Consider the following 13,655-nt stretch of genomic DNA (forward strand, 5'->3'; position numbering starts at 1 on the left):
GCTATGAATGATTTTAATTTTGTTGCACTCTCTGCGTAACTGTTCTTTAAAAACTCAGAATGCGTGTTGGGAAAGTGACGATAACGGCCGAATATAGGTTTTTTCTAGTACCAGGAGAAACTGGAAGAAGTCCGGAACTAACAGAAAAAACGTGTTCCTGTGTTCTTTTCTTTTTCATTTTCTCTCGTTCCTGTTTGCTCCGATGCTACTAGAAGTAAGAAGCGTGTACTGGAACAAACCTAATGATAATTCCCATAAAGTTCAATCGGAAATGAGCCGGAATTCCGGCTGGTTCCAGCACGTAAACCGACTCCAGTGACACAACCGATTCTAGTTACAATCGGTTGTGTCACTGGAGTCGGAATACGAACGAATGGAACCAGCCGCTACCGCTCAGTCGGACTTAAACTAGGGATAGCCCCTATGTTTGAGTATACCGGGCAAACGAGTGGATCACAGGTTCGCTTACGGTTCCGATGACGAGTACGAAGACTACGGCTATGCGGCATAGCCGCATTAAACTAGCTTCGCCAAAAACCTTACTTTCAGGAGCACAATAACCCTATGCACAACGTTATTAGGTACAACTTACTTTAAAGCTAATCATTGAATTATTAAAAGTTTTCGCTTTCCGCCTCATTTTTATAAATCTACAACACTAAACTAGCATATTCACGAAAGAAAACATGTTTTCCACTTACAGGGGGAAAAGTAGCTAAAGTAAACAATTACCAAGCCCAGTTCCAAACAGGATGAACTTTATATCCATTTAAAAGAGATATTTAAGAATTGTCCAATCAATAATACAAACTATTTTTCAATATAGATTTTGTGCGAGCGCTTGCTATTATTAGACAGAAGAATCCGTCTCGAGGATCGAAAAGGCAACTGGGCGAATCAAACCGAGTTAATCCACTGAACGGCATCATCCAATGGATCGGGGTAAGTGTCTAATATGAGATGATAGAAATGAATTCTCAACAGTTTGTTTTTAGGCAGAAGATGATCTACCGCGAGGACAGTTTTCTACTCCAGTATTGTTTGTTCGTGGTGCGTTTTCGGAGGACTCGGATGATTGTACCCTTTCCTTTCGGGATCATGTGATGCCCGTCGGCACAGATTTGAGATCTGCTTTTAAAATTCTCATAGAGTCTTTCACTGTGTTTAATATTACTCCAGCGCCATCGGATAAACAGTTTTTCCTATTTATCAACAGTGTCGTTCTTGGAATAGGTGCTCTAGGAACAACAGGAACAAAGTTCTTGCACGATATTCAGCGTTAAATTTGGCGATTTGATTTTGTTTCTTTTATTGAATTCGATTTAATAAATATTTCCGAATACAGTCATCTGACACAAACAGCAGTGTTTTTCATTCGAAACTATATTCCCAATATAATAAAACAAATATTTGCAGATAGATCGGTATTTTTTACAGAATAAATCGGTACATTTGAAATTTGTTGTGACAGTTCCTTTTACTGAAATAATCGTGAAATTTTACAGATTTTCGGTATTTTTTTCAGAACAATTCGGTGCATTTGACGTTTATTCTGACAGTTACTTTTACTGAAATAATCGCGAAGTTTTACAGTTTTGCTGTTTTTTTATACAGAACAGTTCGGTACATATGACGTTTACTGTGACATTTACTTTTACTGAAGTAGTTGGTAATTTTGACAGTTTTGCTATCTTCAGTTTACGAACTTAATCAGTAAAAATATTTTTACCGAAATAATTACCGAACAGTCAGCTGTTGAAATTTCGGTAAAAAAAATACCGGAGTCTGTAATATTTTTTAAGTGTGTAAATTTGGCCCTAGAAGGCTAGAAAGCCATGTTTCTTATATGCATCATTTTCTAATGTATTGGAAATAAAACCTCAACCGGCACACGAATATTCATAAAAGTCTAGCGGTAAAGCGATTTATGTTCCTGATTTATGATAAATGTGTGATTTCATTGAATAATGTTGGATTTCTGATATGATTCGGTTTTCTCCTTGAAAAAATGAGTTTTATTTTGTTGATAATTTGGTTTCACTAAGAGCGCGTGAAATAATATGAAGTGGAATAAAATATCACTCGATAGACCCTGATGCGCAGTAAAATTTGATGCTTCATTGTCAATTTTTGATATGAAGAATGACACTACTGTTCAAATTTAAATAATCAACATATATTTTAACTTGGTCTTCATTTTCATTTCCACTGGTAACATAATCTTAACATATTTATAAGAAAATAAGTAACTTTTCAGTTGCGATTGACAGTCTAGGTGAACGAAAAAATGGTATGATTAAGTAATCTTGTTGCGACCTGCATTCAACATGTTGACAACAATATGATTTCATTTAGTTATTCTCGCATGGTTATTCCAACGAAACGGGAACAAGTTTTTACTGTTTTGCTCAATCATAATCATGTTGAAAATCGGCCTAAAACTGCGCTTTTTAGGTCGCACAGGAAGTTAGATGTCAGTCACAACAGCACCTATTTTTTGTTGCCAACTGGTTGTGAAATAGTTACTGAAACAAAAATTGCTACTTGGGATGTTGTTTACACGTAAGGCGATTAATCTCCCATCCAGGCTCTTTTCTACGTGTGAGAATTTAATGTGCTCTTTGAGAGCAATTGCCGTTCCCTTCCTCGCATGGTCGACGTTGCAGACAACGTTGTAGCCGGGTAAGGTGAGCTGTTCGTTTTCAACCTCCTGTAGGAATATGATGTCGAGATCCATCGAGCGAGCGAAAGTACGAAGGGCGTTTAGTTTGGTTGTATTGGTGATCGTGTTGATGTTAATAGTTCCAATATTACAACTGATGTAGTCCACCATTTCTTACATCTCTTCATCGGAAATCTGGACGCGTTCGTGTTCGGTGGTGGTGAGGTCTTCGTCACCATACCGCATTTTTTCCCCGGCGGTAACCTTCGTGAGCGTCGGCTAGCAGCTGAAGCATGAGATGCTTGTGAGCTGTCTGTTTCATTGCCATCAGTTTTGCGTTATAGGCCGACGACAAGAATGGGTTTACGGTCACCGGTTGGTTGGCTGTGGACGCCGCCGAGGTTTTCTGTTGAGCCGCTACTGACGCGGCGGGAGGAAGCATTATATTTTTCTGCTGGGTAACTATAGACCGTGTCTCGATAGGTTCACGCGGTTGTACTAGTGGACCCGAGTCTCGTATCAAGGGCTTTGACCCCGACGGTAGTTGTGCGTCGGCCAACTTCGGCTTGTTCGGTTTTGCCGGTCCTTTTTGTTGGACTGATATTTTCGTGATATTTGCATACGATCGATCGGCTGCCAATTTCTGCACGAGCAGTTTTTTGTTTTGCACACATGGGATGCCGATGTGTGCAAATTCGCGGCAGTGTAGGCAGGTTTGCCGCTGCCCCTTGTAACCAACCGCGGTATCTTCCCCCTGGATCATGACGAGTGAAGGGATGCTCTTCCTAACCACCATCCGAGCAACACGAACACCAGTCTTCACGCCTTCGAAGGCACCGTAGCGATTATCCCACAGGAGGTCACGAACGTTGAGAACCTCACCATACTCGGCGAGGAAGACAGCGATTTGTTCACTGGTAATGACTTCGGGAAGGTCGAAAATTTGTACTTCCACAGCTCCGTCCTCCATGGTTATCCGCAGTTTGTACGATTTGCCATCGAAAACGAACTCGTGTTTACTATCGTGTCCTTCCACGATTTTCTCAGCCTGGGTAAGGCTTTTGACCTTTACGAAGGTACATCCCAGTCTCCTGCTTGGCTGGATCTGAAGCACGTTTTCGCGCGTGAGACCGAGTTCCTTCCCAATGAACTTCAGGATCACATCAAGGGAAAGGTGTTTCGGGAATTGTGAATAGTCCACGCGAAATGCATTTTCCCGCATTACAGAAAAAAATAACACTCGCGTCGATTGCAAAAGCACTGTGCTTGAAAGCACCAATGAGAGTAAAAAAATAAAACGTATAGTATAGTTCGTGAGCAAACTTTCGATATTAACGCGCTCGAGGAGTATCGACCGATCAGCACGGAAGCTTGCTGGTAACTGCATGGATAGCGAAATGATGTTTGCAGTGTTGCTTTATTTATAGAAAAGATTGTCATTACTTTTGACAAATTAAATTATTACCGTTAAAAAAGTAAAAATGACTAAATTTAACAGACATTATGCGCCAAAGTGAAACAAGTATTTATCATGCATTTTGTACATATCGTTTTGTAACGTTTTCTTTGTGGTGGTGGGGCCACACTGTACTCACCAGCTATTAGGGTCGTTTCACTATTGTCTCCTGGAGAAATTCACACTAGGCGGACTTTTCTTCCCACACTATGGTCACTGAGCGAATCGTAAATAATTTTTGGAAACAAGTACCAAAAGGACTACACTATAAACAAAATGGACGACACAACTTGTATATATACACTATTTTTATTAATAATTATTTTTTTTTAGCTTCGAGAAAATAATTCACTGTACTTAGCTTTTTTTACATACGTTTTATTTACTCTGAAACCTTCTTCTTGGTATAACGTTGCGGCCGTGATGACGGTGGTCGACATGCAGCAAACTGGATGTAGGACGGGCTCCGATGGTTATGTAGACTGTGACCTTTTACTAGGACTGTCACAATACTACCCTTGGTCACTGAGTCAGCTAAAATTGCATTACCATATATTTTGTTTTGCGTGTACATAAATAACAGCGCACGGTCCCCGTTATGTGTTTGACGAGGCTTGTTCTTTGTGTACACCGGTAAAAATATTGTTAGTAAATGTCTAAGTAAAACACAAACGTCACGTCGGTTATCACTCCATGTTTTCATGTTTGAGTTTCGTTTAAGTTTTGCTTAGTAGTCCTGGTTGGTGTCAAAGTTAGATTTTGTTATTTATTTATTTATTTATTTATTTATCTATTTGTTATTTATTTATTCGTTCATTACTATTTATTATATTTATTGAATTACTCATTTTGTATATACAATCTCAATTTATATTATACTTAATTATTATATCATACTATCTCTTGTTATTCTATTAAAATATTATGTAAAACTGGGAAACAAGTTACATGTATTAAAATATTTGTCAACCGCTATAAAAATTTGAATTCAAAAAAAATATATTACGACGCCAACCCTAAACGATAAATGTAAACGTCTGTTGTCATCATCATAACGTCTGCCGTCATCATCATACTGTCATCATGATACTGTCGTCGTAATCGAATGCGGGGCGGTTTGATGCGGGTGATCGGAGGCAGGGCCCGGAGGGAAACTGTTTGGAAACCGGACAAGGAGAGGATAAAAGGGTCCAGAATAGCGAGATCCGGTCTCTTATAGTTAATTGAACCCGGAGGAGTAAGTACCAGCACAAGCGGTCACACGTCAAACGTGCCCGCGAGTTTCGTTCGGTAGACAGTATTGTGTGGAAGACCGGTCCGTGCGTGAAGCGAATGAAGAAAAGCCATAAACTGGCAAGTTATACGCTATTGTGTACGCCATTGCAACCCTAGTACCTAAAGGGTTTGGTAGTTAACCGTTGTGAAGAAACAACCCGCTCGACTTTGTTGAACTCCCATACAAACAGTGCGCGTAGTGTCACTCCCGGGTCGCTTTGTGTAAAGCCGGCCTTCGCATAAAAAACGGTCGAATTGCTGCTAACGAAGGCCCCTCATCATCATCGTCATCGCCAGGCACTGACTACACTCTCTCCGGCAGGCCCACCAAGTCGACCAACGAGTTACACTGCCGCAACGAAGCACCACGCGGTGTCCAACAAGGAAGATGTCAGCAAAATAAAATGCGCAAGTAAAATTATCCCTTTTTGTTTTAAAATTATTTCCTACCCCAACAAAAAGTGAAACTAAATTAAAATTAAATTAAAATGTCTGGTCTTTAAGTGTAATTTAGCTGTGTCATCTATTTTTTTGTTAAGTGAGTCCATTTGCTTGTTTCCGCTCAGTTCGACTTCCGCTCAGTGACCTTTGGTATTTGAAGGGTTGAAAGTTCGCCCACGTGGAATTTCCTCTGGAGACAATACTAACACCTCGTGTAGTAAGAAGTAAATTGTAACAAGACACAAAAACAAGACTCAGTTAGGTTCACTCACTCGGAGCCGATAGTTGTTCTCAACACAAGCTCCGCGTTTAAAACCCAAACTTTCGTCCGGTCCACGCCACCCATATAGTTTCCGAAGTTCGGGCTCCGCCTCCCGGTTAGTATACCAACTGGTTTCCGCCCGGTCCGTTACGTGAGTGCGAAGTGCCGTGTATCATCAGTGCGAAGGCTACTCGAATTTTAAGCCGAAAATCCAAATCGACTTTTCCACCGATACCAGGAGCACAGACTCCGAAGGAGTCGAGCGATAGCGCGTCTCCATCAAATCAAAAGTGCAAACCGTGGTCAACCCTCCGCCTCCACCACGAGCATTGGTTTGAACAGTTGCACGTGCGCGCGCGAATTCAAACCGAAATAGTGTAATCGGCTCCATAGGTGCCGGCGGTAGTGTAGTGCAGTGTAAAGGGTGCATTTTGAAAGAGCCAACCTCCGCCCACCTGACAACCCATAAACAACCAACCTAATGGGGGAACCTCCCCCTCTCCCCACCCCGGGGAGCAGCGGCCCATCCTTGAGTCGGACTTTGCCAGGGTACTTAAACTCTGGCGATATAATCGACAAGCAGACTCTGCTACTGCGAGCGAAATCATTGGACGGTGATTCCGATGCCCGACTGACGACTAACCCGTTCACGATTTTGAAATCGGTACAACGTGTGTTAGGATGCGATCCGACAAAGGTGGTTTCGGCCACAAAAGAAGGTAGAGGGACCCGCTATGTCTTAAGGACGACGTCGAAAAAGGCATATAACGCTCTGATGAGTTTGAACGAGCTGATCGACGGGCAAAAAGTTGAGGTGGTTTCTCACCCCACTCTCAACATTACTCATGGTGTCGTTTACGATATCGACACCAAAGACATGAGCAACGAAGAACTTCTTGACGAGCTGAAAGGTCAAGGAGTCACAGCAGTGCGTAGGATCACCAAGCTGCACGAAGGAGTAGTGAGCAATACTCCTCTGGTGGTGATATCTTTTAGTGGCTCAACCCTCCCCGACTACATTTATCTCGGATTGGTACGCACTAGCATCCGGCCCTACTACCCATCCCCCATGCTGTGCTACCGCTGTGGCAAATTTGGGCATGGCACTAGGGTGTGCCCCAACAAGGAAACTTGCTTGAACTGCAGTCTGAACCACCCATCAGCCAAAGATAACCCATGCACCCAAGTCTCGAAGTGTATAAACTGCAGCGGAGAGCACTCAACAAGAGCAAAAGAGTGTCCCAAATACATGGAAGAGGTAGCCATCATTAAAGCGAAAGTTTCACTAAACCTTTCCTTCCCCGAAGCAAGAGCTCTAATAACACAAAAGCGCAAAGGACCAAGTTACGCCGAACAAACCCAGAAAGGCACGGAATCGAAAGACAACGAGAAAGATTCCACTATCGCTAAACTGAAGGCGGAGCTCATTAGGCTAAAGGGCGAAAAGAGCAATCCGCCAAAAGATGACCGGGACGATGAAATATTAAACCTAAAAAACCACCTGGCGGAGGCTGTTCGCCAGCTTAGAATTGCCAAGCAACAACTCACCGAGGTAAGCAGAGCTAACACTTCACCGAAAGTAGAGCAGGGAAACGTCAACAAACTAAACCCGATCACCACGATATCGACCGAATGTAACGTAGTGGCCGCGAAACAACAGCGAGACCCCCGACTTCGTGACGAACGAAAGCAGCAAAGAAATCGTAGCCGAGCAGGCGATGGGGATAAATCCCGAAGCCCTATCGGAAACAAAACAGAGCCAGCACCACCGAAACAACAACGGACAACCCGAGCGAATTCCCGCAACAACAGCCCTTCACTATCCGGACATTTGAACATCTCAGACACCGAAACGACGCAAAACTCCATGCCCCAAGCGTCTTTCGTAATGTCCGACTAGCCATACAACGATCATAGCAACTGGGGATGCCAATAAAAAACAACGAATTCAACAGCAACATAAAACAAAGCCCGCCTGTGTCGACCCTGACCGGGGAAGTTCCGGATACGTCCGACGCACCCCCGGCGGCTGTTGACACAGGACCATTGGAGCACCAGCAGGGAAGTACCTTTAACATCCCCATTAGCATTCGATTTACGCATTCACCATCCATCTCAGGCCAACCAGACAGAAATCCAGAGAATCCACCAACACAGCAATCCCAAACTACGGGAACCACGACCGCCTCCAACGCCCCGCATCTTGCCGGGCCCCAGAGTAGGCGATCTCCCCGCCTGATCCCAAAAATGACACCAGTATCAGGAAAACTAAGCAAACAGCTCCACTGCAACGAGAACCGGTTCAGGTCTCCCGATATCCCCGCACCTGGCGGACCACCGGGAAGAACTCTCAGCCGGGAAACTCCTACTCACCAACAGCAACGAGTACGACGAGACCTCAGCCCGGTTCCCGGTTGCTCTTGGCATCCGGTACGTTTTAGACCATCCAGGAAACCAGTAGTCACCAATCGTGACACCCACTTCCCCGTGCCGGCCCTGACCGGGGACGTTCCGCCTTACAGCGATGCTCCCCCGGCGGCTGCTGGTGCGGGAGGCCCGGGCACATCCCGGGTAAGTCCATATCAACATTCCAACCGACAAGAACAATTCAGCGCCACAAACTCTTTTTCAAGGAATGATCTAACCGCCGACGTTTGGTTGACCACACGCTTCAGAAAACGATACCAAAACCTACCCGCAACGAAACGCACAAAAACCACCGACGCAACGCCTGCGGACCCCTTGCTCTACCTCCCGCGGTCATTGGAAGGGACGTACGCCAGGCCACCCATCAACAATTGCAACAAAAAATACCCCCTCAACACAAACAAAGCGCACGAAGCCGATAGCTTCCTGTCAAGGGAGAAAGCCTCTTCCCCTGCACCAGCCCTGTCCGCGGATGTACCGGCCCTCACCGACGAGCCTTCGGCGGCTGCTGGTGCAGGGGGCCCGGATCACTACCGGGTAAGTCTAACCACACCCTACTCCCACCAAGACCAGTCGTACGGCTCCGAATCATTTCCAGGTAGCTCACCGCGCAGTCCCAACAGCGTCTCAATGACCAACAGCACCGGCTCAGAATATTCCACGCTAGCCGTCCAGTGGAACATCAACGGCCTAAGGAACAACCTAGGGGACCTACAGAACATAATCGCCGGCACCGAACCACTTTGCCTCGCCATTCAGGAAACCCACTTGCACACCGGCGTTGACCCCACCCCATGGTTCGGAAACAGATACGATTGGGAGACGGCCAGAGGAGACAACAACCACCAAACCATCGGATTGGGCATCAAAGTGGAACTCCTGTCGGTGCACCTCCCGCTCAACACGGAACTAATAGCGGTCGCCAGGAGGATATCAACCCCCATCCGCTGCTCTATTGTATCCATCTACCTACCACAAGGGGTTACCAACATACGAAGCCAACTAACCAGCCTGATCAACCAGGTCCCCGCCCCATTCATCGTCATGGGGGACCTCAACGCCCACCATAAGGCCTGGGGCTCGGACAAGTGCTGCCACCGAGGTAACGAGATCGTCAAACTCATCGAGGAAATCGACGCCGTGATACTAAACGACGGTAGTACCACGTTCATCCGTGGTAACGCCTCCTCCGCCCTCGACGTCACCTTCGCCTCCAGTTCCATCGCTGGGATATGCGGCTGGTCCACGTCCAACGATACCGCCGGGAGTGACCACTTCCCCATCGTGCTACGCATAAATCGCCTCCAACTTAAAACCACCCGACGAAGACGTTGGCTATATGAAAACGCCGACTGGGATGCCTACGACGCTGCCATACAGTCCCACCTTTTTCGAGACCGTACGTACTCACTTGTCGACCTATCAGAAACTATCGTCAACGCAGCGAAAGAAACCATCCCCCGAACAAGCGGGGTACCACCACACCGTGCCGTGCACTGGTGGAATCCGGAAGTGGCCGCTGCCGTCAAAGCTCGCCGGAAAGCTCTCCGCACCTTACAAAAAACACCGCCCAATCACCCCCTTCGGGACCAAAGAGCGGACAACTTTAGAACGCTCCGAAACGCTGCGAGGAAAACAATCCAAACGGCCAAAGAAACCAGCTGGAGGAACTTCGTGGACGGTATCCACACGGACTCCTCAACCACGGAGCTGTGGAGACGGGTCAACGCGCTCAGTGGCAAACGTCGGCAAAATGGCTACTCTTTAGCGGTCAACAACACCACCATTACTGACCCAGAGGAAATCGCGAACAAGATAGGCTGCCACTTCGAAACGTTATCCGCCGACAGAGCCCTGCCAGCCGCATTCGCTCAGAAAAAAAGCAGACTCGAAGCCTCCCCTACGACCTTCACGCCAGACTCCGCAGCCACCTACAACAGACCCTTTACCGGAGCGGAACTTGCCGTCGCCCTCACTAACGCACGAGGAAAGTCCGACGGCCCTGACAGGATTGGTTACCCGATGCTTAGGCATCTTCCGCCTGGAGGCAAAAGAGCCCTCCTAGACTCTTTTAACACTATCTGGGAACGCGGGTCCTTCCCAGAGGAATGGAAACTGGCCCACGTAGTCCCCATTCCTAAAAAATGCCAGGGTACCCGTGCCCCCAGCGACTTCAGGCCAATCAGCCTGCTGTCATGCACCGCTAAGACACTGGAGAGGATGGTAAACCGGCGACTGACTACGTGGCTGGAAGACGAGAAACTACTCGACCCACGCCAATTCGCTTTCCGGAAGGGATTCGGCACCGGGGCCCACCTGGGCTCGCTCGGCGAGGTACTAGACAGAGCAAGGTCCGAAGGCATCCACGCCGATATTGCCATACTCGACATAGCAAAAGCTTACAACACAGTCTGGCGCGAAGGCGTCCTTCAACAACTCCAACGATGGGGCATACAGGGGAACCTAGGCGTCTTCATCCAAAATTTCCTAACCAACCGCCGCTTTCGGGTATGCATAGGCGGCACACTCTCCGACGAATTCCGCGAGGCCAACGGAGTGCCACAAGGATCGATACTAGCCGTGACCCTCTTCTTAGTGAGGATGAATTCGCTCTTCACCGCGCTACCCGGGGGCGTCTATGTCTTCGTGTACGCGGACGACATCATATTGGTAGCTCTCGGGAAGACGATCCCGCGCACAAGAATATCGCTGCAGGCCGCCGTCAACGCAGTCGGCCGATGGGCACTCGCCACCGGATTCAACATCGCCGCCACCAAGTGCGCCATTACACACTGCTGCAGCACATATCACCCAGCCAACGCTCGTCCAATCCGCCTCAACGGTACAGTAATTCCGTTCCGAAAGGAACCGGTCGTCCTCGGGATCACCCTCGACCGGAAACTGACAATGATACCTCACTTCCGGCGACTGAAAAAAGACTGCCAGAGCAGAAAGCGACTAGTCCGGACCATTTGCGCCCACCACCCCAAAAACAACCGCCGAGCAGCGCTTAACGTCGTGCGATCTCTTATCCACAGCAGAATCTTCTACGGGATCGAGATGACTTGCCGGAACCTAGACGGACTCTCCGACATCCTCGGGCCCTTATACCACGGAGCGGTGCGGCTAGCCTCCGGTCTACTACCGAGTACCCCGGCCGAAGCTGCCTGTGTAGAGGCAGGAGTTCTACCCTGCCGCTGGGAAACAGCCAGGGTGGCCTTCAGAAGAGCACTAAGCTTCCTGGAGAAAACTTCGGGCGACGAGTGCCCCCTTCTCACCACCGCCTCCAACCTGCACCAGGAGTTTACCAGCAACGACCTCCCACCCATCGCTCGTCTACACCGGGTGAGACCGCGGGCCTGGTACGACCCCGGACCCAACACCGACGACAGCCTTGCTCGCACTATAAAAGTCGGCGATCACCCCAGCAGCATACTAGTTAAATATAGACAGCTAATTAACCGAAGATATTCACATCACACTAAAATCTTCACCGACGGTTACAAAGCGAACGACGGTGTAGGAGCGGGGATCAGCGGCTTGGGGAACGGGCTCTCCTTCCGCCTACCTCCCTCCTGCTCAGTTTTCTCAGCGGAAGCGGCCGCCATTGCAGTGGGAATGATAAAAAGACCCACCGATACACCGACGGTCATCTTGACAGACTCGCTCTCGGTCCTGAGGGACGTCGCTAGCGGGACCTCCAAACATCCCTTCGTTCAGGCCATCGAGACACTTCGAGACCCATTGGTTACAATCTGCTGGGTTCCGGGTCACAGCGGCATCAAGGGTAACACAGACGCCGACCGATTAGCCCTCATCGGCAGACGGGCCCGGACCCGGCTCCCTAATGAGACTCCAACCATAGACATCATCAGGGAATTCAACATCAGCTTGCAGAACGGATTCACCAACCATTGGCGGAGTTCTCGAAATCACACCCAAAAAATCAAAGGGTCAGCCGACACCTGGACCGACCGAGACAGCCAGAGGGAACAAAAAATACTCTCCCGACTCCGCGTGGGGCACACACGAGTAACCCACGCACACACCGTGTCCAGCGAGCCCGTCCCAGAATGTGCCTCCTGCAACACCCGGCTCACCGTCGAACACCTGCTGTGCAACTGCCGAGAACTGGAGGACCTACGGCGTCAGTACGGCCTGACTGGTTCGATACGGGACACCCTATCCAACGACCCGGTTCGGGAGGAGGCACTCCTCCTCTTCCTAAAGGACGCCGGCCTATACGACAGCATCTAAACAATAAAATGAATTACGCAAACAAAATGAAATGTAACGTATAATTATGAATTGTAATCTCGCTTTATTTCATGGGCGAATGACCTATAGGTTAAAGCCCCAATAAACAATAACAATAATAAAAACAAGACTCAAACATGCAAGCGCGGAATAGTAATGGTTTGACGATTAAATTCTACTTAGACATTTACGAACAATAATTTCAAAGTATAAACAAAGAACAATAATATTGAGGGGGGCACATAAGTTTTGGGAAGACATTGAAGGGGATGAATGGGGGGTCAAGTCCTACATCTGTGTATCAGAGACATGGGAGAGAGGGTGGACAAGGCTGACAGGTAGTGGGTGGGGGAGATACAAACTTTCACTTTCCGGCATCGGGAATCGACGATAAAGATTAAAGATTCGGACAGATGCATCATGTATTGGGACATCGGGTGGTCTTCCTTGAGCCGGCAGGGGTTCTTTCAAACGATTTCGTAGTACGGCTCAGATGTGAATCGGCAATACACCACGTTGCGCGTGTGATGTTGTGCTGTAGGTCTCGTGTTTGTTGGGTCATTCGACAGAGATGTTTTGTGTCGTCTTGGAGTCGCATTAAACCATCGTTAGGGTACGGTAGGCGGAAGAGGGCACTTCTGGGAATGATAAGAGAAATGATAGGGGCAGTTTAATCTGGATATTGATGGTTTTTAGGAAGGTGTATATGAGGAACATGTAGAGGAGATCGCAGCTTGCCAGTACATCTCGAACCGGGACATTGGGTGATCTTCCTCGGGCCCGAAGGGAAGGGAATACTTGAGATCTGGCAGAACAGTACTCGGCGCATGCCCAGACAATATGTTCGGTCTCGTGATAACCGTTGCTACAAGCGC

General features: G+C 47.6%; 1 protein-coding gene across 1 annotated transcript; it reads left to right on the top strand.

Moving 5' to 3' along the window:
• Positions 1-8,022: 8,022 nt before the first annotated feature.
• On the top strand, positions 8,023-12,780 carry LOC131696409 (uncharacterized). Its single transcript, XM_058984952.1, has one exon. It carries the CDS (start codon positions 8,023-8,025, stop codon positions 12,778-12,780), a length of 4,758 nt encoding a protein of 1,585 aa, XP_058840935.1.
• The last annotated feature ends 875 nt before the right edge of the window (positions 12,781-13,655 follow it).

This window comes from Topomyia yanbarensis, chromosome 1 (assembly GCF_030247195.1).
Source record: "Topomyia yanbarensis strain Yona2022 chromosome 1, ASM3024719v1, whole genome shotgun sequence".
NCBI classification, from domain to species: Eukaryota; Metazoa; Arthropoda; class Insecta; order Diptera; family Culicidae; genus Topomyia; species Topomyia yanbarensis.

Bases quoted from the DNA above. Each gene is read 5' to 3' on its own strand.
- LOC131696409 (XM_058984952.1), top strand. From the start codon at position 8,023: ATGCCAATAAAAAACAACGAATTCAACAGCAACATAAAACAAAGCCCG.